This window comes from Nelumbo lutea, chromosome 2 (genome assembly GCF_056320005.1).
Source record: "Nelumbo lutea isolate HS-2025 chromosome 2, American lotus-T2T, whole genome shotgun sequence".
Taxonomy (NCBI): Eukaryota; Viridiplantae; Streptophyta; class Magnoliopsida; order Proteales; family Nelumbonaceae; genus Nelumbo; species Nelumbo lutea.
The window spans coordinates 19,461,270-19,485,893 of NC_142685.1; the positions used below are offsets into that span (position 1 = coordinate 19,461,270).

Sequence of the window (24,624 nt, forward strand, 5' to 3'; positions counted from 1 at the left end):
CACAGTCACTGATTAGGAATTTAGGATAATAAATCACATTACCAACTTTGTGGGAGAAAGTTTCTGAGGACCAGCTCCTGAACCATGGACTCAAGATTCTAGATTGGAAGCAACACCAATGCAAGTATACAAGGACGAAGCACCAATGCATATGAAACCCCTCCTACCCAATAAAAATTGCATATTGAAAGCTGGTACTCAGCCCAGATAAACAAAACAAACATGCTTGTCTACACATTGAATCAAGTTCAAAAGCAATCCTTCAGGTATTGTCAATTTAGAAAAGGGTCTAAAAAAGAGTTTAATACCTTGCTGGTCTATGGTTCTCAAAGTCTTAGCCAATATCTGGCTCATTAAAACTTCGTTGTAATTCACCACAAGTTCCTTTTCTCTTTGCATGAATGTTATATCAGCATTATGAAGCTGCGCAGAATACTTCTTACGTATCTCTTCTATCTCCTTATCACATTGAAATTGAAGCTGTACTTTCTATCCACACAAGCAAAAATTCATATTGAGTAAGGGAAAAATGTTATTTGGGATAATTGTCATTTGAAACAATGACAAAACAATAGAGAGATCAGATGCAAACCATATCTTTGTGTATCTTGATGGTTTGCTCCTCCTCTTCATGTATTCTTTTCAGTTCCTCCTGAAGCAGGTCATGGTGAAAAGGCGGAGGCACTTGTGGAATCACAGGAACAGTTGATGGAGCACAACTACTGGATTCAGAAACAGTGACTACACTTATAGTATCCAAAATATGTACTTCACTTCCACCTGAAGGCACAGTTTGTTGACAGCTACTGGATTCTGGATGAGTGCCCATGCTTCTGGGATCTGAAACAGGTAACCCAATGCTTCCAACAGGTGTTCCTGTAAGGGATCCTGGTGATGAATCTGTAACAGGCTGGGCTACAGAATGGTTAGGTAGCTGAGCTAGGTCCTCAATTGGTAGTTGAGCCTGTTGGCAAGAAGTACCCCCTTCTTTACCTGGTTCACATCTTCCTGTAACTAAAGTTACATCAAGTTGATTATGTTTAGAGGTTGGACCTGTAGAGGGAGACAGCTGCAATTGCATAGAAGGCAATGTAACCAAGATATTATGATTAGATTGATCAGGCCATGCAACATTATCCGGTTGTAGTGCTGGAACCTTGACTTGTTGAGGAGGATTCTTCCCATCAAAATATCCCAAGTCCTCAACTTGCACTGATGTTGAAATGGGTGGTCCAGGATGTTCAATGGAAAGCACCTGAGAACAAATTGAACCAAGTAAGATTCTGCAATCATCACTTCTCTTTCCTAAAAGTAACATTTTGATGCAAAATGTGTGAGTGACTAACGCATACAAGTCATGAATACATACAAAACCATCCATACTTTAAATGGAGAAAAGGAATCTAATTATGATTTAGACAACTCTACCATAAAGGTAAAATTTTCTGTAAAATACTTTACCTGACTGGATGGTAACGTATTATCCTGAGAAGACATAACATGATCTGAAGATGTACCTATCTCGGTTAGCTCCAAGGGAGATATTTCTCCATTGTTGGGACTGCTTGCCATAGTATGCTGCTCAACTTCAGCAAGATCTATTCTGTCTGAGGCTACAGTACACATTCCACCATCCAATCTACTAGGCTGCAAGGAAGGATTTACTACTTCCATGGGAATGTTGCTCTCATCCACTTCTTCTGGAACCTCAGGTGGCAGCACTCCACCTGGCACTACTGGTATATTTAGCCCAATGGATTGCATTGAAGGAGTAAACGTTTCAACGGGGATGCTGAACCTACCCACCTCATTTGAAGAAGTATCCAGAACTTCAAAAGGAACCACTCCACCTGACATTCCTGTTACATCCAGATCAATGGTTTGCATTGTAGAAGTAAATTTTTCCATGGGGATGCTGTCCATGTGCACTTCATTTGGAACAGTTTCCAGACCTTTGGATAGAACCACTCCATCTGGAACTATTGATGCATCCATCCCACTGGATTGTGTTGTAAGGCTTAATGTTTTCATAGAGATTCTGCCCCTGTCTACATTATTTGCAATTTCTGATGGCACCGTTCCACCTGACATTGTTGAGGCATCCATTCTACTAGACAACTTTGCAGGATTTACTGTTCCCATGGAGCTGCAGACGTTATCCACCCCATCTGGAACAGATTCAAGAATTCGTGATGGTGCCCCTCCACCTACCACTGTTGGTACATTTCCATCAGGATACTGTTTTTCTAAAGAAGGGTCAGATATAGGAGCTCCTTTTTCACTGGCTTCCAGTTTTTCAAAGTTGAGCACAAAATTTGGCAAAGGGAGCTTAGAAATTTCCTCCATTGGTCTCCCAGATTTTGCTTGCTCCAACCAATGAGCTGTCATTCGCTTCTCCTCATTCCTTGCAGCCAGAAGCAAATTCTCAAGATTTTTCTGTTGCAACTCCATATGATGACTGAATTGTTCCATTTTTCTAGAATGCTCTTGATCTAGTCTCTTCAATTTATCTAATCTAGTCACCAAATTTCTGTTAATGGTATGTGTAAGGACAGCTTCCACTTGGCACTGTTTTTCCAGCTCTGCCTTTTCCTTCTCCTTAATCTTATTGAATTTTTGAACTTCCTCCTGTTGCTTTTGGAGGAGCCTTTTTAATCTCTCAGCAAAAATATTTTCAACTAGTTCAACATTGTTGGAGAATTCATTTTTGATTAATCCATTGGCATTTTTGAAAGCATGCCCCTGTTTGAGAGAGACCTCTTGACCAAAGCAGTTATTACTCTCAGAACTCTCTCTGATATCTCCTTCCAACTGTTGCTGGGCAGAAGCTGCTGGTTGTGAATTCATCACAGGCAAAAGGCTTTCTGCAATATCTTTAGTTTTTGGTGTATCAATTCTTGTCAAATTAGATTTTTCAACATTTTCCGTATGACGAGAAAAACTTTTTTCAACACCCGCAATTTTGAGTAGACATATTCTACTTCTTCCTCCTTGCAGTTAAAATTCAATAGTTGTTTCACACGTTCAAGTGAATCACTATGATCAATCTTGTACTTCAGCAAAGATGCCGCAGCCCAACACTGAAAGATGCACAATCCAAAAGTAAAGTGATACATGGTATGTGTAGAAAAATTATAGAATTATTACACATAGAAACATAGGTACTAAGCCAAGATTGACTAGATTTAAGGTTTCTTTCCGATGCCTAAGTCAAGTCCATGAAACCACATTACAGAACATGACAAGTCGTAAGTAAATGGATGGCAGTCCAACAAGATAGACCATGGCTTATGATAACTGTAGCTTTTAACTTCTTAATAGAATAAGGCTTATAAAACTTATTCCATTAAAAATTTCCAGAAAATTAAAGACATTTAGCCTAAAAGTAAGTCACCCTTTCAAACACATTTAGCCTAAAAGTAATATATAACTAATGCAATAAGACTAATGAATTTGAGCTCTTAGGTGAATAAAATACTAGTAATTTGCATGGCTCTTTCATATGAATAACAGTCGCTACTTAGTGGTCAGCCCACCCCAATTTATATGTTTATGCATTAAAAGAATGGAAATTACAATTTTTTTGAGAAAATTTAACCAGAAATTACAATTCTGCCCCCCTGTAATAACATAAGGCAGCAAGATATATTTAAGTATTTCTATACAAGTTTTCAATATGACCAATGCAAGAAGCAGACTACCACTATAAAAGGGCCACTTATATTCATGGGATGTCAGCAGCATGAGATGACAAGATTAATAAAATCCCTTTTCTTGAAAAGAAATAAAACATAGAACTTAAGATTGATAAGAAGGAGATAAACAAACAAGTATGGGATTATGGATGAGGACCCATACAATTCTCACGTAGGCCTTGTAGAGACGAGCCTGAATTTAGATTTAAGGTTCATGAATAAAGCCCAAACATAATCAAGTTCATTCGGATAAAAAGAGCCTAAAATGTGGGTTATTTTCACATGGGCCTTAGTTCAGCTCATTTCAATAAAAGTAACTACAATCTAGATTTTGTTTTTGACAGCTTATTCAGACATACACTTAAAATACTGCTTGACTTTTAAATTTTGGAACTATATATGGAAAAACAATACAAAAGAATAACAGAAATTCTAACCATACTCAATGTCTAAGTCCCTCTTGTCTGGGCATAGAACCCTAGCACTTCTATTTTGTCTCTCTTCTTTTCTCAATACTAATCAAGTTAGGTTTGACTGTTTTCTTGAAAGACAGACTTGCTTCCCTAGGTCTAGATTTCTTAGGAGGCTGTATTCAGTAGTTTGACTGTCATCCCTCTCAACCGATGAGCTCCACAGATTCTGATTAGATGATTGTTTTCTAGTAACAATAAAGAGTTGTTTTTTAAACAAAACAATCTTCGCCATAGAAATTTTAGGGAGATGGGATGTGGTAGATTTTCTTACAATCCCCCCCCCCCTCCCCCCGCCAAAAAAATATATAGAAACAGAAAAAAAAAAGGAGACCTAGGATGACTAACAAACTTGGTACCATTTCTCAACTTCTACAAAACCAAGGAGCCCAAGTATAAAAATCGTGCATGGTTGGATCAAGCCAGGCATGAAACATTATAATCCTAGCTCAGGAATTAGGAGAAAGATTCTGACCCACCCCCAAAATATGTTAATTTCCTAGATACTGTTGAGAAATGTGCTTTATGCTTGCAGTGAAAAATACCAATGGTGAGTACCCCTCCTTAGAAATATGATGTCTGAGTCATGTGTCTCCAAATCATCCTGAATAGTGTACATACAACAATTCTTTATCACCCTGAACAGTGCATACATACAACAACTATTGGTTTCAATCAGTAGATGTTTCCAGAACTAAAATTGGAATAGTAGTGCAGAATAATACAGGAAGACTCTAACCAGGGATATCTCAAAAGCCTGTAATATGGTTGCCGGTTCTCTACTGACATGATGGTTGTTCATTATGTATTCAAGAAACCTTCCAGCCATGCCCTTGACATCCTCCTGCATCAAAGACAAGCATTGAAATCACATAATAGTCAAATCCAGGACTTTGCAATTTATCACTGGCATAAATGCTGCTAATAAATACCAGGGATAATCAATCATGGTATAATAATGATGATGATGATGATGATGATGATGATGATGATGATGATGGTGATAAAACATTACAGATCAACTTGAATAAGTTGGAAAAAGTTATGACATCAACTTAACATCCAATTACAAAAAAAAGGACCTACAAATCCAAAGATAAATTAAAGGTAAATTATGAAAAACAAAATCATCCTATTGTGGCCACAATTTCATGTGATGCAACCTTCATTCAACTAGCCAGCTTGCTCATCTGAACAATCTTTTTAAAAGCAATCACTATGGCCAAAATTTCGAACATAAATATCCACTCTAAAAGACCTATTTCTGGTTGGAATGATCTTGAAAAGTCCTACAACAGATATTTCCATACTTTTCAAGATTTTCTAATATATGGCCTCATAAAGATCTCAAAGACAAGTTAAGAGAATAATAATAGAGTGAGTAATAACTAGGTCATCATTAAGTTCATCTTAAGCAATGAAATATGGATATCTGGCTTTGGTCTTTTGTTCCTTGCAACTAAATTTCCTTGAGAACAATGTCATTTCTGACTCACAGTTGCAAGAACTCAGGGTGGAAGCTTTCACTACGGCAAGATTACATCGTTAAGACAGTTACCATGGAAAGTTTTGGGGGTCCCAGAACTGAAGTTTTCATGTGATTGATGTTTTTTATGTGTAGTCATTAATTGGGTCATAAGGATCTAAGGGTCCTGAATAGATGCGTCATTTGACATGTTATATGGATACATTTGAAGATGATCAAAACTGCTATCAGTCTTGGAATTTTAGGTTCGAACAGAAGAGAAAGTGAAGAAGAAAGAGGAGAAAGATTAGTGAGAGAGCAGTAGAACACAGGTTTGAAATGAAGGACAGATTCTGATAAATCTGCCGCCGCCACTTCAACTTAATATTTATATGTTATGCTAGTTACATGAAAGGACACATCTGCCATTGGTGTTTACATCATAACACTTAACAATATAAAACAGAAAAGTAAATAACAACTAGAATAACAGAAAAACATAACAAATAGACTAGGTACATTCTACCCTACGGACAGAGTGGCCCCACAGCTGTGGGGCCCACATCAGTTTCTCTACACTCCCCCTCAAGTTGGGAGTAAATGTTTATCATTCCCAACTTGGATAGATCCGCTTCTAGCTTCTTTCTTGATACGGCTTTAGTGAGGATATCTGCTAGTTGCATACTGGAAGTGATGTAAGGGAGGCATACTTCTTGAGATGAGACCCTCTCTCGTACAAAATGTCGGTCAACTTCAATGTGTTTGGTTCTGTCATGCTGCACTGGATTATGTGCTATATTAATGGCTGCTTGATTATCACAATACAGCATCAGAGGCTTCTCATACTCAATACCCAACTCCTCAAGTAGCGATCTTAGCCATAGGATTTCAGCCACTCCGTTGTCCATGGACCTGTATTCTGCTTCAGCACTAGACCGGGAGACAACACTTTGTTTCTTACTTCTCCAGGAGACAAGGTTTCCTCCCACAAGGGCACAATATCCTGAGGTAGACCGTCTGTCATCAACACTCCCAACCCAATCGGCATCCGTATAGACCTCCACCTTCATGTGGTTATTGTTCTTGAACAGTATACCTCTACCCAGGCATCTTTTCAAGTATGCTAGTATTCTTTCTGCTGCTAGAAGGTGCGTGGTTCTAGGAGAATGCATGTACTGACTAACAACACTAACTGCATAATTGATATCTAGCCGAGTGAGGCACAGATATAGGAGCTTTCCCACTAACTGTTGGAACATAACTTTGTCTTCAAGCAGCTCTCCACTCTCTGCACTAATCCTGTGGTTCTGTTCAATGGGTGTATCTGCAGGTTTGACACCTAACTTTCCAGTTTCAGCCAACAGATCTAAAACATATTTCCTCTGTGAGACAAAGATCCCCTGTTTAGATCTAGCAACCTCAATACCCAAAAAATACCGTAGTGGACCCAGATCTTTCACCTCAAACTCTTGATGAAGGAGCTATTTGAGGGACTCAATCTCATGGCTGTCATTTCCTATCACCACAATATCATCAACATATACTGCAAGTAGTGTCAGTGAAGACTCCACCCTCTTGATGAACAGTGTATGATCTGACTGGGCCTGTACATAACCGAACTTCCCAAGAGCTAGTCTGAATCTGTCGAACCAAGCTCTAGGTGACTGTTTCAAACCATACAATGCCTTATTGAGCCGGCAGACCTTCTTACCTGTCTTTATATCATAGTATCCAGGAGGCAACTGCATGTAAACCTCTTCCTGCAAGTCCCCATTCAGGAAGGCATTTTTAACATCCATTTGGTACAAAGGCCAAGTGTGGCTTGCTGCAAGAGATAATAGAACCCGAATGGTGGTCATCTTGGCTACTGGGGCAAACATCTCCAAGTAATCTATGCCATAAGTCTGAGTGAACCCTTTTGCAACTAGCCGAGCTTTGTACCTCTCAATGGAACCATCCACATTGTGCTTTACAGTAAATACCCATCTGCATCCAACTGGTTTCTTTCCTTTGGGGAAGTCAACTAGCTCCCAGGTATTATTTTTCAACAGAGTATCCATTTCAACTTGCATTGCACCTCTCCACTCTGGGACTGATAGGGCCTCTTGCACTGTTCTTGGAATAGGAACATTGGAAATGGAACTAAGGTAGGACTTGTAGGTAGGAGATAGGCAATCATAGGATAAAAAATGGGAAATACAGTGGGCTGTAGATGTGGTACAATGTCGTTTCCCTTTACGGACTGCAATTGGAAGATCAAGGTCATCTGTAGGAGGTGAAATGGCAACAATAGAAGTCTCTGTGGGTCCTGGGACTGTAATGCCTGGACCTGGAGCCGCAGATGAGATTGGAGCTGGCCTGAACTGCTGATGATCGGGATCAACCTGCCTGCACCACCTGTGATAGACTCTCAAGTCCTGATCCCTCTGACCACCCTCACCATTGTAGCTCCCCCTCAACTCCTGATCCCTCTGGCCACCCTCACCATTGCAGCTCCCATCACCCAATGGAATAGGTAAAGGAACTACCCCACTCTCACTGCTCTCCCCCTGAAGACATGGACCTGGACCCCTACTCTCACTACTCTCCCCCTGAAGACAATGACTTAAACCCCTACTCTCACTGCTCTCCCCCTGAGGAGAAACCCGAGGATAATAGGGTGTCTCCTCAAAGAAAGTGACATCCATGGAGACGAACTTCCTCCTTGAGACAGGATCAGAGCAGCAATACCCCTTTTGAGTTCGTGCATAACCAAGGAAAATGCATTTGGAGGCCTTGGGTTCAAACTTGGAGTGATGGGTTCCGAGAAGTTGAACAAAGCAGGTACAACTGAATGTCTTAAGGGGAATAGAAAACAACTCCTCATGTGGGTATAGAAGGGAAAAAGGAAATCGCAAATCAAGAACCCGGGAAGGAATCCGATTAATAAGATATACCGCCGTGAGGATAGCATCACCCCAGAAGCGAATAGGGACATTGGAGGTAAACATAAGACTTCTAGCCACCTCCAAGATGTGCCTATTCTTCCTTTCTGCAACCCCATTCTGCTGAGGTGTATGAGGGCAAGAGCTCTGATGGATAACCCCATGAGTAAGAAGGTAAGATGCTAATGACTTAGCAAAGTACTCTTTTGCATTATCAGATCTAAGAACTTTAATCTTGGCATCAAACTGGGTTAGGATCATTTGGTGAAAGTTTTGGGTCAGGGCGGGAACCTCATTTCATGAACGCATAAGATAAACCCAAGAAAACCGGGTATGGTCATCAACAAATAACAAAAAATATCTGTACCCACCCATAGAATGAATGTGATATGGCCCCCAAACATCCGTATGCACAAGATCAAAAGAACGATTACTCCTTTTATTGCTCAATGAATAAGAGTTTCTACAATGTTTAGCAAACTCACAACTTTCACATTGCAACTGACACAACTCAACAGACTCGAACAAAGTAGGAAACAAACTCTTTAAGGATCGAAAAGACAAATGACCCAATCGGTTATGCCAAAGCATAACCGAACTCACACTCTGGGAAACAAGTGACCTCTTACCCACTGACTCTTCCCGACGAGAACTCTCCCCGGGCAGATAGATCCCATTCGTCTCATGGCCAGTCCCAATCACCTTTTTAGTCTCCAGGTCCTGAAAAACACACCGATCAGGGAAGAAAGTTACTGAGCAGTTCATGTGTTTGGTAATACTACTGACTGAAAGGAGGTTAGTATCAAGTTTAGGAACATGTAAGACAGAAGACAAGGAGATCGTATCTGATAACTTAATGTCCTGAATCTATTACCCAACAAGGTTCAGTAGTACCTGGAGCTGAGGCATGGTAGGCTGAAGCTAGAGTACCTGAATTTACGGTTGTAATCTGACCACCCATCTCAGAAACACTACCATAACTGATGCTCCCAAAGCTGCCTTCTGCCTGATTTTTAAACTCCATCTCGGTCAAGTCTTAAAACAAAACTTGGACTACCAATAACAACCAAAAACAGTATAGGCCTGATTTGTATTCACAGTGTATGTGCACAACTGGGATAACTCTGATATGAAACCAACTAACAAACACAACATTGGCTGTCCGTAGAGCTCTAACCCCTTTAAGAGAGTTCGAAAACCCCAAAAAACTTTGAAAAACAGCTTAGAAGAAGGTCTGATTTGCCTTTGCAGAATTAGGGTTTTAATCAGTCCTTAAAGTGATCAATTCAGTTGCACAATCTAATCAGTACTGTATAGATAGACTTGCATTAGGGTTAATAGGAAACCCTAGAATCTGATCAATGCCAACAATAAACTTGAGGACGGCTCTAGGTAGATCGCAAGGTTCAGTCCAGCATTAGGACTTGCCGCAAGATCACTTTCAAACTCTAGGGTTTTAATCACAGTTCGGTGTAAACCAGTAGGGTTTTAATCACAGTAGAACAGTAGGGTTTGCTGTAAAACCCTAGTGAATCGAAGTGTAAAACAATAGGGTTTGCTGTAAAACCCTAGTGAATCGAAGAGATGAAAACCTAGAATGGTTCAGCCTTCCTCTCCAGATAGGTCCAACCTATCTTTTCTTAGAAAAGTAAATGACTTACAAGAAAAGAATTGTTCGCTGCCTTCTAGGGTTACCCGAACCCTAGTCTTCTCTGATCCTTCCTGACCACCAATACTCTGCAACCATAACAAAACTTCCAACAGCTGCTAGCACTTCTGGCGATCTCCAAGAATCAGTCTGCGAACTCCACCTTTTCAGCTTCTAGTCTTAGGAGATTCTCATGTGGTCGGCTGGTATTAGACTCACATAAGAAACCCTAACTTGGCTCTGATACCATGAAGATGATCAAGACTGCTATCAGTCTTGGAATTTTAGGTTCGAACAGAAGAGAAAGTGAAGAAGAAAGAGGAGAAAGATTAGTGAGAGAGCAGTAGAACACAGGTTTGAAAGGAAGGGCAGATTCTGATAAATCTGCCGCCGCCACTTCAACTTAATATTTATATGTTATGCTAGTTACATGAAAGGACACATCTGCCCTTGGTGTTTACATCATAACACTTAACAATATAAAACTGAAAAATAAATAACAACTAGAATAACAGAAAAACATAACAAATAGACTAGGTACATTCTACCCTACGGACAGAGTGGCCCCACAGCTGTGGGGCCCACATCAGTTTCTCTACAACATTAAAATGGGCAACAAACCCATTCCAAACACATGGAAACCAACATTAGCATGACATTTGAGGGGACTCTTCTCTTTGTTACATCTGTAATATAAAGAACCTCAAACTCTTATGGTTATATTTTTATACTCAATATGCTTGCTTAATGTTGTTTGCATTGATTTATGCAGCTATTTTTTTAACAATTGTCCCATTATTTATATAACAGAAAAATATATCATCAACAAAAGTAACTTCAGACTTGGTGCCCAAGTCCTTGAATCTTTTCTTTTCCCTTGCCAAGTCTGACACCTCATATGTTGAGGGCCCGGGAATAGGATCTCGTCACGGGTCGGTCCACGGGGAAAACCTCCTGTTTTCCCTTGTTCCTTCCTGCTCGTGATGAACCTATCTTGGCGCCTTCGGTGATTTGTCCAAGAGATCACCAACTCTCCTAACTCACTCTTGACTGAATAATTTGATTTCTCATTCAATAATGGGGTCTCCTTAAATAGGAGATTACAAGAGTCCTAATCAAAGGGAGTCTCCTTGCTGAATAGGGAGACTTCTAGTTCTATCTTGCTAAGGATAAGATAAGCTAATCCTAATCTTATAAGCTACTAGCAAGATAAGATAAGCTAAGCTAATCCTAATCTGATAAGCTATTAACAAGATAAGATAAGAGATAAGAACAATAAGACAAGAACAAGCAAAATGAGCTAATCTAATCTAGATAAGGCTGCTGCTGCCGAATTGGGTAGGATGAGCATCACGGAATCCTTGCTACTGCTGGCGGTGGGCCCGGGGCCTGTTGCTGCCAGCTGCGATGGTACGTCTTCCCGAGGAAGGCGTCCATAACATTACTCCCCTCCTGGACTACGAGCTTGTCCTCAAGCTCGAAAGCTGGATATGTGGCTTGGAACTCTGCCAATGGGATCCATGTGGCTTCTGTTGGTGGTAGATCACACCATTCCACCAAGACTTCAAGGATTCCATAATTGAAACGAGAGTGGGTGACAGTTTTAGACTGGGGAACCAGTTTGCCCTCTTTCAAGTGTGGCAGGGAGGGAACTTGGTCCGAGGGAACACCCGTAAATGGTTTCAGCAAGGAGATGTGGAAGATATCATGAATGTGGCTAGTCTCTGGCAATTCCAGCTGGTAGGCCACACTGCCAATCCGTCGCAGAACCTTGTAGGGCCCATAGAACTTAGGGGCCAACTTCGGGGCAGTCTTGTGGCGCAAGGAGCGCTACCGGTAGGGCTGGAGCTTCAACCAAACAAATTGTCCTGGATCGAACGACAGTTCTCGGTGGTGCTTATCATAGTGGAGCTTCATGCGGAGCTAGGCCTGCTGTAAGCAAATGCGGACGTCAACGAGGAGGGCGTCGCGGTCCTGTAAGGAGTGATCGATTGCGTCCAAGCGAGTAGATCTGGGCTCGTAGGACAACAAGCGGGGAGGATCCCTGCCGTAAACAACGCGAAAGGGAGTCATGCCGAGGGAGGAATGGTAGGTTGTGTTGTAGCAGTACTCGGCCCAAGGAAGCCATTCCAACCACCGTCGAGGTTGATCGCCTAAGAAACAGCGGAGATACATCTCGATAGTGCGGTTAACCACTTCCATCTGACCGTCGGTTTGTGGCAGGTAAGCTGATGAGTAGGCCAGGGTGGTGCCGTGTAGTCGAAATAACTCTTTCCAGAAGGCACTAGTGAAGACCGGGTTTCTATCGCTGACGATGGATTCCGGCAACCCATGTAAGCGAAAGATATGTGTAAAGAAGGCGAGGGCAACCGAAGTTGCACTGTACGGGTGTGATAGAGGAATGAAGTGTGCGTATTTAGAGAAGCGGTTGACTACCACAAGGAGATCTGATTTGCCCCCTACCTTGGGAAGTCCCTCAATGAAATCCATGGAGATGTCGGCCTAGATCTGCGATGGGATGGAAAGGGGCTGAAGGAGACCTGCCGAGTGTAGGTTTTCCCATTTGTGTTGTTGGCATGTGGAGCAATTCTGGACAGAATCTCGAATAGAAGTCTTCATACCTCGCCAACGGAAATCAGTCCGGACGCGGTGTAGTGTTTTTTGAATGCCCTCATGGGTGGAGTTATGGATGCTGGTGATGATGCTGGGAATCAACGGGCAGTCTGCTAGAAGATGGACTCGTCCCTTATGTAGTACCAACCCGTCGTGAAGTGACCAATCGGGGTCGGCCGTGCCGGTCTGGATCTTCTGCAGTAAGAGTGACCATTCCGGGGACTGTGGTGCTGCCTTCTTAATGTCATCAAACAGAGAGATCCAAGGTTGGGAAATGCTACATAGAACCATCGTGTTTTCTTCTTGCCTAGACAAGGCATCAGCTGCGCGATTAGAGGATTCCGCCTTATATTCCACCCGGAAGTCAAACCCGAGCAGTTTGCTAACCCAATGCTGCTGAGGGGAAGTGGTGAGACGCTGCTCTAACAGGTATTTGAGGCTGTAATGATCAGTTTTGACGATGAACGACCACCCCCACAAATACGGCCTCTAGTGCTGGATGGCTTGGGCAAGGCCGATTAGTTCACGCTCATAGGCTGGAAGCTTCAGATGCCGGTCGGCCAATCTGCGGCTGAAGAAAGCGATCGGGTGCCCTTGCTGCTGTAGTATGGCCCCGATACCCACTCCGGAAGCATCGCACTCGACTGTAAATTCGAGGGCAAAATTAGGTAATTGCAGGACAGGGGTTGAAGACAGTGCATTTCGCAGTGACAGAAAAGCTTCATCAGCTGCGTCGTCCCACCAAAAGGAGTTTCTCTTCAACAGGTTGGTTAACGGGGCTGCCAACACTCCGTCGTTCTGTACAAATTTGCGGTAGTAACCCGTTAAACCAAGGAACCCGCGTAAGGCTTTGGCGGATTGAGGTTTGGGCCATTCTGTTATAGCCTGAATCTTGGAACTATCAACTGTTACACCCTGCCCATGGATGATGTGGCCGAGGTAAAGAACCTGTCGCTCCCCGAAGGAGCACTTGGACCGTTTCAGGAATAAGCTGTGTTGGCGTAGGAGTACGAAAACGGTCCTCAGATTGTGGACATGCTCTACCCATGATTTGTTGTAAACAAGGATATCATCAAAGAAAATTAAAACAAATTTGCACAGATGGGGCTGGAATACCTCGTTCATTAGTGCTTGAAATGTAGATGGTGCATTGGAGAGTCCGAATGGCATGACTAAAAATTCGAAGTGGCCATGGTGGGTGCGAAAAGCAATCTTCTTCACGTCACAGGGATCCATGCGAACTTGGAAATATCCGGACCTGAGGTCCAACTTAGAGAAATACTGGGCACCATGCAACTCGTCCAGTAGTTCATCCACAACGGGAATAGGGAACTTATCTTTGATCGTCCGGTCATTGAGTTCTCTATAGTCAACACAGAACCTCCACGTTCCATCCTGCTTCGCCACCAACAGAACCAGTGAAGAGAAGGGGGAGTGACTTTTGCGTATGATCCCTTGGGTCAGCATCGTTATACATTGTTTTTCTATCTCATCCTTCTATAAGTGAGGGTAGCGATAAGGCCTGACAACGACCGGTGCTGTACCCGCCACCAAAGGAATACGATGGTCGCAAGCTCGAGAAGGGGGAAGGCCCTTCGGTTCCTGGAACAGATCTGAAAACTCGGTGAGAAGTTTTTCCATGGCTGTCGGTTCTGTCTAGAGTGCATGAACCTGCAGTGTCTTTTCTTTAACCCTGCAACCGTGCCATGAAACTTGCTTGCCATTCAGGTGGAAGGTCATGGTGAGTGCGCTGAAGTCCCACAAAATCAGGCCTAGGGTAATTAACCATTTGACACCGAGAACAATATCAAACCCATCCAATGAGAGTACAAATAAATCAACATGAATTAGTTCAGAATTGACTTGTACTGGGACGTCCTTACAAATCCCTGGACTGTGAACTTTTTCACCATTTGTGACGGCTACCTGTAGTCGCAGCCGGAGTTCCATTGGTAGTTTTAACTGTAGGGCTGCATGTTCACTTATGAAGTTGTATGTGCTCCCTGAATCGATGAGAATGCGCACCGGCTGACCTGCGATCTGTGCCTGTAACTGCATGGTCTGAGAGGTTTTAATACCGGTGATCGCATGGAGAGAGATCTCTGGTTCGAATGTGACGGGTTCCCCTTCCTCCTCTTGCTCATCTATGAGAAGGCAAAAAAGCCTCTTGCATCTATGTCCTGCCGAGTAGAGGTCATCACAATTGAAACATTGACCTCTCGCTCGGCGCTCTGCCATTTCTGCCCTGGTCAAGCGCTTGATGGGAGGAGTGACCATGTTACTGCCTGTACTTGTCACTGCTCTAGAGGTGGTGGTCGTGGGAGGCTTCATTTCCCGGCTGGTAGCAGAAGAGGGGGTCATTGTTGTTGGTCTTGGGGGTACCCACGAGTTCGGTGGACGACCCACATTAAAGATTCCGCGGCTGAGCTGCAGCTTGCACTCGAATGTGCGGGCTAAGTTCATGGCTGTGACCAAATTTGGGGGATTCTGCATCTCGACATCCACTCGCAGGGGTTCTGCTAACCCAGCTGTGAACATATCGACTTGCTGGTCTGGTCGCACGGAGGATGCCCTCGCGAGGAGGGTTTGGAACTGTCGCTGGTATTCAGCAACTGTTCCGGTCTGTTTAAGTTTAATTAGCTCGCCCAGTGGGTTGCTGGTCAATGGGGGTCCGAACCGAAGAAGGCAATAGGATTTAAACTGGGGCCAACTGAGCCCGGGTTCTTCTTGCTCTAACCGATAAAACCAAAGTTGTGCTTCTTCTGTTAAATGAAAGGCAGCTAGGCTTACCTTGTCCTGATCATTTGACCGTTGATTCCGGAAGAACTGATCGCAGCGATACAGCCCGCCTAGGGGGTCTTCGTTGCCGTTGTACGATGGGAACTCCAGCCTGTTGTACTTGGGAATGATGGCTGCTCCATGGCCGACGGACTGCTGTTCGCCGGACGACTCCGACAGATCTGGCCGGCAGTCGTTAGCTGTTGTCCCTCCGTCAGAGTTCCTTTCCCTACTGGAAAGAAACATCTCCATTAGTCGTCGCAATTCTCGCACTTCACCTTTGATCTCACGAACTTCGGAGCTGGTCTCCACGAGTTGGTGCTCGAGGTCGTGGACCCTGGAAGGTAGCTGCTCCATATCTCCCATGACGCCTTGCTGTGATACCAAGTTGTTGAGGGCCCGGGAATAGGATCTCGTCACGGGTCGGTCCACGGGGAAAACCTCCTGTTTTCCCTTGTTCCTTCCTGCTCGTGATGAACCTATCTTGGCGCCTTCGGTGATTTGTCCAAGAGATCACCAACTCTCCTAACTCACTCTTGACTGAATAATTTGATTTCTCATTCAATAATGGGGTCTCCTTAAATAGGAGATTACAAGAGTCCTAATCAAAGGGAGTCTCCTTGCTGAATAGGGAGACTTCCAGTTCTATCTTGCTAAGGATAAGATAAGTTAATCCTAATCTGATAAGCTACTAACAAGATAAGATAAGCTAAGCTAATCCTAATCTGATAAGCTATTAACAAGATAAGATAAGAGATAAGAACAATAAGATAAGAACAAGCAAAATGAGCTAATCTAATCTAGATAAGGTTGTTGCTGCCGAACTGGGTAGGATGAGCATCACTGAATCCTTGCTGCTGCTGGCGGTGGGCCCGGGGCCTATTGCTGCCGGCGGCGATGTTACGTCTTCCCGAGGAAGGCGTCCATAACATCATACCTATGTCAGATTCCAACACTTTTATAACATAGATCACGTGCAGACTTTAGGAGTCTGAGACCTTTTCCTTGCTTTTTATTTATTTTTATGGCACCCTTATGGGAGGGTGGAAACAGCCCCGTACACTGGGCTGCCCTTTGTGACACCCTTTATGGGATCAAAACGTCATTAGCTTGTTGTTGCAGGATGTAGTGTTACCTTTTTGTGGAATTTTGTGCCTTAAACTGTTTGCAGAAGCAATTTGAAGGAATGGAATGGAAAGATGTCTGAAGGCAAAAATTTTTTCTTTTCATTTTTGTGCAGAAGACAGCAGCCTTCTTATTGACTAGGTATTGACTTAAAAAGATTTTGTGGGTACAAAAAGCAATTCAATGTAAAACTTTAGGGGCAGACAAACCCTCTAGTAATCTATATACCAGTACTTTAAGTTGTGTTTGGTTTGAAGGAAAAGGTAGGGAAATCTGGTACACTTTTCCCTACCATTTCTTTCAAACCAAACACAACCTTAAAGAAAACCTTTTGAATTTGGATATCAAGAGGGGAAGTGAAACACTATTAAAATGGACTATTGATGCAAAGTCTGGAACAAAAAAAATAATAATTCATCAGCAAAGAAATTGATAGATACAACCTGGGACAAAACAAGAAACATAGATTTCTTTAAGGAAAAACATGATCCAGGAAACAACTTGAAATCCATCAGGAAACTATCCAGGGAAGAAGAAAGGCTTTCGCTAGGGAGATGATATGAAAATTGATGAAGAGGGAAAACAACAAAAAGTATAATAATTGGAATAATAGGGAAAGGAAAAAAAGGAAAAGTAAGAGAATGATCATGGACAAATGAGAGCAATAGCAATAATAGGAAAAAGCATAATAGGTAAAAAAAATACTTCTATACTACTACTACCACTATTACTTCTACTTCTGTTTTTAAAAATAAACTTCATGCAAAGAAAATGGAAGAAACAAGAAGAACAACAACTTTCTAATGATTTTGATGAAAGAGGAAAGTTTCGACACAAAATTAAACAATTAAATCTGCCTAGATATCAATAGATAAAGTTATAAGTGACAATCGACCTCAATATGCTTGGTTCTCTCAGGGAAGACTGGATTAGAAGAGATGTGAATAGCTACTTGATTATCACAGTATAGTCTCATGGGTTTGTCAACTGAGAACCCCATCTCTTGTAGCAAGTTCTTCAACCATACTAGTTCACATGTGGTATGAGCCATAGTCCTGTACTCAGCTTTTGCACTACTCCTTGCCACCACTACTTGTATCTTACTCTTCCAAGTTACAGGATTGCCACCAAGGAAGGTACAATACCCTGTAGTTGATCTCTTCTCTGATACAGAACCAGCCCAATCAGCATCTGTATACCCTACTATCTAAAGAGTCCCTCCACTTTTGTATAGCAAACCACGACTTGGAGCACCCTTCAGGTACCTAACAATCCTTAGAACCGCTTCCCAATGAGGAACCCGAGGATGTTGCACAAACTGACTCACCATACTCATAGCAAATGATATATCTGGCCAGGTAATAGTTAGATAATTCAACTTTCCCACCAACCTCCTGTATCTTCCAAAAGATCATCAAACTCTTCACCTACATCAACACTCAACTTGACATTCAGTTCCATAGGAGTCTCGGATGGTTTAGCACCTAACAGTCATATTTCTTCAAGTAGGTCAAGAACATATTTTCTTTGACATAAGTTAATTCCATGTCTTGACCTTACAACTTCTATTCCTAGAAAGTACTTCAGCTTACCCAAATCTTTCGTATTGAAGTAGTCATGTAGGAATTTCTTCAACCTGTCAATCCCATTACTATCACTCCCAGTTATGACAATATCATCCACATACACCACTAGCAAGATTTTCCCATCTTTTGAGTCATGGCTGAACATAGAATGGTCTACCTGACATTGTTTCATCCCAAAGTTTTTCACTACTTCACTGAACCTGCCAAACCATGCGCGTGGAGATTGTTTTAGTCCATAAATTGCCTTTTTGAGTCTACAAACCTTACCATCCTCCCCCTAAGCAACAAACCTTGGTGATTGCTCCATATACACCTTCTCAATGAGAACACCATGCAGGAAGGCATTTTTTATGTCAAGTTGCAAAAGAGACTAATCATACATAGCAGCTAATGATATCAACACCCAAACTGAGCCAATTTTAGCCACAGGAGAAAATGTCTCCATATAATCCACATCATACAACTGAGAATAGCCCTTGGCCACTAACTTGGCCTTCAATTGTTACACACTGCCATATGGAAGATACTTCACTGTGTAGAGCCACTTACACCCAACAACATGTTTACCAAGAGGAAGAGCAGTGAGTTCCCATGTGTGATTGTGTTGTAGAGTAGATAGTTCCTCTTCCAATGCTAGTCGTCACCCTGAGGAGGTAAGGGCTTCCTAGACAGTCTTGGGAATGGAAACAGATGATAGCAATGATATAAAGTTGCGATGAGAAGCAAAAAGGTGAGCAGTTGAAACATAGTGTGAAATAGGATGAGAAGTACAAGTACGTTTACCTTTCCATAGGGCAATAGAAGATCAAGGTCCGAGGAAGAAGATGCAACCACAGGATCTGTGGACGAAGGCTAAATTGGAGGAGGGGCTGGTGCTCTTCTGTGAGTATACACTTGTCTAATTGGTGGCCTCTCAGTAGTAACTGGCATAGGAGGGGAATTTGCAACTGGGATGAGAACCACTAGAATGGGATCCTCAACAGGGACAGGAAGTGGAACAACGGGGGAAGGAAAAGAAACCACAGTGTCCGAGAACAAAGGAACCGATTCAAAGAAGGTAACATCGGAGCACACAAATGAGTTATGGAAGTTAGGGTCATAGCACTTATACCCTTTCTGAGTCCTGGAGTATCCAAGGAAGATACACTTAGTAGCTCGTGCATCTAACTTGTCTAAACCAGGCCCCAAATTTTGAACAAAACAAACACACCCAAAGACTCTCGGGGTGAGAGGAAACGGAGACGAGGTGGGAAACAACACTGAGAAGGGGGATTAACTTCCAAGGATGGACATGGGCATCCGATTGATGAGAAAACATGATGTGAGGACAGCATCACTCCAAAAATGCTTTGGGACATTCATATTAAGCATCATAGATCGAGCAAATTCAAGGAGATATCGATTTTTCCGTTCAGTTACATCATTCTGTTATGGGGTGTAGGAACAAGAAGCTTGATGAATTATCCCATGGTGCTCTAAGTTTGCTGAAATGGAGTTGAGGTGTACTCTTTTGCATTATCGGAGCAAAGAATTTTAATATGAACACCAAATTGGGTACGTATTTCAGCATAAAATTTTTGAAAAATAGAGAACAATTCACTATGATCCTTCATAAGATAAATCCATGTCATCTTTGAAAATTCATCAACAAAAAGTACAAAATACTTATAACCATTGTATGACATTACTTTAACTGGACCCCAAACATCAGAATGAACTAAAGAAAAAGGACTCAAGACACGACTATTAACTCTTGGACTAAAAGAGACTCTATGATGTTTCCCAAGCTGACACGACTCACAATCCAACGATGAAAGATGACTTAAGGAAGGAACCAACAGCTTCAAAGCCTTAAGAGAAGGATGACCAAGTCTGCAGTGCCATTGAAGAGGAGTCAAAGACAACTGAAATGCTACTAGAGGGCCACCACCATCAAGGTAATACAATCCACCTGCCTCATGCCCTCCACCAATCTTCACCCCTGTCTTAAGATCCTGAAACACACAAGAAGAGGGATAAAAGGTTATGGAACAATTAAGTGACTTGGTTAATCTACTAACAGACATAAGGTTAAAAGGGAACTTGGGAAGATATAAAACAGATGATAAAGATGAGGAGAGATCAACTTCACCAACACCACAAATGGGAGATTTAGAACCATTAGGTGTTAAAGTGAGCCGAATAGGGGTAGTTTAGTCATCTTATGTGTGTTAAGTAGTTTGCTTATGTGGTTGTTTTATTAGAGTACGCTTCCCCACACTTAAGTATGGGCAATTTAGTCTTTGTAAAAGATTATTAGACTCTAATAAAGATTAAGGGAGTCGATTGGATGGGAGTGTCCATCAGATTTCAACAGACCCTTATTTCCTTCTTCTTCCTCTTCTTCTTCCTTCACTTCCTAGTTCAGGTTACTGTAGCAGCATTTGAAACAATTCCTCCAAGCTTTGACTGCCTTGCTTCAGATTAAAGTACTCTTGGTACAACTGATACAGCCTAGCTGTATTGTCTTGCCCGGAATACAATTTCTTAGCATGATCCCAGATTTCTTTAGTTGTATCTAAGAACATAAAGTTCACACTGATTTTTTGTTCCATGCTATTCCACAACCATGTCATAATTTGAGCATCCTCCCGCTCCTAGTCACTAAACCCTAGAGAGTCAGAGGAAGGTTTTTATTCTCTCACATGCTTTACCTTCTTCTTGGCCTTTAAGAACACCTCCACTGACTTGGCCCATGGAACATAGTTCTCACCATTCAGCTTAATAGGTGTCATTTGAACATTTAGGTAATCTAGAGAGATCATAACACCAGTTTTGTTGTTACTACCATATCCAACTGACATCATTTTTCAACCAAATCTACTCACCTCACAAGGATGTATGAACACCACCACAGAAATCAGTGTGAACACCACCACAGGACACAAGGTTTTTACTTTCAACTATTCAGAATCAACCACACAATATTCAGCACAGTACAAACACCACCACACCACTTCTGTCGTGAATTTCAGCAACAGAAAACCCTACTTTCAACGCACATACCCAGGTATAACAGAGGAAAACGAGACTGATATGCATACCAATCACTTCACACCACCACAGAAAAATATTCTAGACCAAAACACAGCATTCGCAGTCCACTACTTGGGCGAAAAAAAAAACTGTTCATACCTTGTCCACAAACAGCCCTCTTCGTGTCACAGAATAGAGGGCATCTAGTACACCACTTCAACGACCACCACCACAGCAACTGGAGGCATACTTACCTCCAAAACCAAAAAACGACCACTCCTTTTTAGCCTCTTGTCGAGCTTCCAATCAGGCTAGAAGAAAATCGAAGAAAGCTGATATGGCTGGCGGCAAACCTAGGAAGAAGAAAGGGCGATGAGGAAAGAAGAAAAAGAAAGAAAAGGAAACTGGGTTTAATTGCTCTGATACCGTGTGAAAACCCTATTCAGTTCTAGGTTAAAGTAGAGAAAAAGAAGAGGAAGAAGAAGAAGAAGATGGAGAAGAAGGGTTCAGCCAGTAGAGGAAAATCAGTCCTCTCTAGTTGACCCACTTGTATTTATCTCAAATAAACTTGGTTACAAGAAAGACAATATTGTCCCTCATAAGTGATGGGACACACAACTTAAACTTGAATAAAACAGACCTTTCACTCTCAAATAGATAAACCCAAATGACCAAAATACCCCTGTTCTGTGAACTCTAACACCCTTTAACCTCTTTCTATTCATATATTTGTTTGGACCTAGATGTGATGTAAAGGAAGATTGCCCAAACAACACAAAAACAGAACCAATGTATAGCATAAAGAAATTAAATTTTTCTTCTTTTCTTTTCTTTTCTTTTCTTTTTTTCTTTGGGTGGGGGGAGTGGAGGAGAGCTGATGATATATTGGTCGGGTTTAAGAGATGCAAGTAATAACACCCACAACAACAATAAGCTTATCTATAAAAAGAGAAAAGAGAAGCACAAACAACACAAATCAACTCAAATTTTTTAATGAAGGCATATGGTTGGGCTTTCCTAGATGCATACCGGAAATTGTAGGATTTCACACAGTTTTGATATCTCAGGCTTCAAAAAGAGGTGAAGGCTATTCTGCGAATTACGTAATTTTCTTCCTTCAGATTCAACCCACTGAAATTCAGATGCTTTAGAGATATCATTAGCAATATTGGACAGAGCAAGCTTCACATGATTTTTTCTATACGTATTAACTGTTGACTGTAGCAGAGATTGAGATCCATCACCAGCTTGAGTTGTGGTCCTTCCTATAGATAATGAGATGCCAATATTTCCATAAAAAAAAAGAAACAAAGCATAACTGAAAAGCCAAATCATTCCTAAGTGTTACTCCTTCATTCCACCCCAACAAATTGGAAATTTTGTCTAAAGGAAATAACAAATGATCCATAGTAAATAAGCTCTAGCAGCAACCTATCATTTTACCTTCCTCTTCCCCAGGAATTCCTTTCCTTTCATCTTCAAGACAATGTCTGAGCGAGATTGGATCAATTGTGTTATTGACCACCTTCTGTTTCTTTATATTTTCATCACTTGGAACTTCTGGTTTCTTTGACATCTCATCAAAATACTGAACTTTCTTCCGAACCCTCTGAGAAGGCCTAGAGGCATATTTCCACTGAGGTTTCCTACCCTCCAGTAGTTTCACCCAAAATAGATGTGGCACTTCATCTGTTAACTGCCTTTCTGATTCACCAAATAAATAAACATCTCTAGGATAGGCTGTTCCACTCTGCTGAACTTTTGTGATGATCAAGCAGTTGCTTGTATCAATGTTTTTAGTGTTGCAAGTTAATAGCATCAGCATTTCCCCCACTACATTCATCATCAGCTGCTCCGAAGAAATGTTTGATGTACAACCATGAAATTCATCCAGTTGATTGAATAAATGGGATGCACCCCAAATGAGTAGTGTATGACTAGTATTACGGTTTATATTCTGCACATTGCTGTCAAGAGTCGCATCTTGCTTTGCCAGAATTAGAACTTTTTCTTCCATGGTACACGATGAATATAGACGGAATACTTTTAATTGTTGAAACTGTGAATCAATAGTGATCCTTTGCAGGGCTTTTAAATCATTAAATGGGTTCCAGTCACTACCAAATAAAATAACAGTATCCACTGAAAAAAGTTTAATGCTTGGATGACAAGCACGATTTTCTAATAGGAAAATAAATCTACCCTTCTCTTTGTTGTTAAATAAATTCAAAGCAGTTTGCCTTTTTGAACTGAGCAATCCACTGTCAATACGTTCATAAGAGTCTGGACCAAACCTTTGGCGTAGAAAGTCATCTAAGATATCTCCAATAGAATCCCGTCCGGACCCACCAATTGACTGCCATATCAAAAGCATTTAAACGAGAACAGGGTTATATTACACAAATATATGTTTGCATGCTGTCAACCACTCCATGAAGCAATGAAAATACGAACCATATAAAGAAAAGAAAAAAGCATCAAACAAATGTCTATGGATACACAAACTATCCAATATTTAGAATCATGTACCTGAAAAAGGATCAGCACTCTTAACCCTCGATCCTTAATGGCAGACAAAATGCAATTGAGAAGTTGTAGCTTTCCACTTGCCTTCACACCAATATCCAAGTATTCAGTCTCTGGAAGACCTTTTGTGAGCAAGCTTTGCAAAGATTGATCCACAAGATAGGGATGGTCACAGCACTGCCAAAAAAGTTAATATATAAGCATATCTAACAAAAAGGCCTAGTAATCTACCAATCCATAATGGTCATACATGTCTGCACAATAAAAAATGAATAATGGATGAAATAATCACATCAAACAAAAACACAAAAATGTGGTAGTACAACATTCAGCTAAATTGAGGCAAATTATCCCATTCAAAAGCAATGATGCATGGTTAGGCCTGACCTTCCTGGCAGAAATAAGGATGTCACGAAGGGCCTCAACAATATCATTTTTTGAATTTGAACGAAGTAACATAGAGTTTGAGAGAAGAGTAGCACAATACTGCTCGAGCTGCACATTGGAAAGCTGGACAGGAACCCAATATTCTACAAACTTAGAGGAGTTCAAATTATGCTCAAATGCGATAAACTGTGCCAACCGTTCCTTCAGCTTGCTCATGTTAGATCCCTTCAAACCATCAGTGCTGACCTTCTCAGTTCCAGGGTCAAGGAATGAGAGAAGAATAAGTTGCTCAGTATACTATCCTGGAGAGTGGAGAAGTTCAACAGAAGTTAATTATCTAACCTGTATTCACTGGAAGCAGGATGTCACCTAGGTGGCACCTAAGCATAGTT

The 24,624-nt window shown here is 41.7% G+C and overlaps 2 protein-coding genes across 2 annotated transcripts in view; both read right to left on the reverse strand.

The window, feature by feature from the left end:
* The window catches only part of LOC148868997 (uncharacterized), a 30,225-nt gene extending 14,266 nt beyond the window's left edge, over window positions 1-15,959 (reverse strand). The window contains exons 1-7 of the mRNA XM_088969887.1: window positions 15,606-15,959; window positions 13,932-14,210; window positions 4,891-5,009; window positions 4,724-4,803; window positions 1,462-2,990; window positions 593-1,255; window positions 309-489 (exon numbers count right to left, since the gene is read on the reverse strand). Coding sequence (XP_088826013.1) covers window positions 309-489; window positions 593-1,255; window positions 1,462-2,990; window positions 4,724-4,803; window positions 4,891-5,009; window positions 13,932-14,210; window positions 15,606-15,959 — 3,205 coding nt within the window. The remainder of the gene's footprint in view (window positions 1-308; window positions 490-592; window positions 1,256-1,461; window positions 2,991-4,723; window positions 4,804-4,890; window positions 5,010-13,931; window positions 14,211-15,605) is intronic.
* Window positions 15,960-19,156: 3,197 nt separating this feature from the next.
* Window positions 19,157-24,520, reverse strand: LOC148868998 (helicase protein MOM1-like). The gene is made up of 6 exons (XM_088969889.1): window positions 24,233-24,520; window positions 23,849-24,022; window positions 22,763-23,675; window positions 22,349-22,584; window positions 19,898-20,298; window positions 19,157-19,427 (listed from the first exon to the last, which is right to left on the reverse strand). The coding sequence occupies exons 1-6, from the start codon at window positions 24,446-24,448 to the stop codon at window positions 19,157-19,159; spliced, it is 2,211 nt and encodes a 736-aa protein (XP_088826015.1). The 5' UTR covers window positions 24,449-24,520.
* Between the last annotated feature and the right edge of the window lie 104 nt (window positions 24,521-24,624).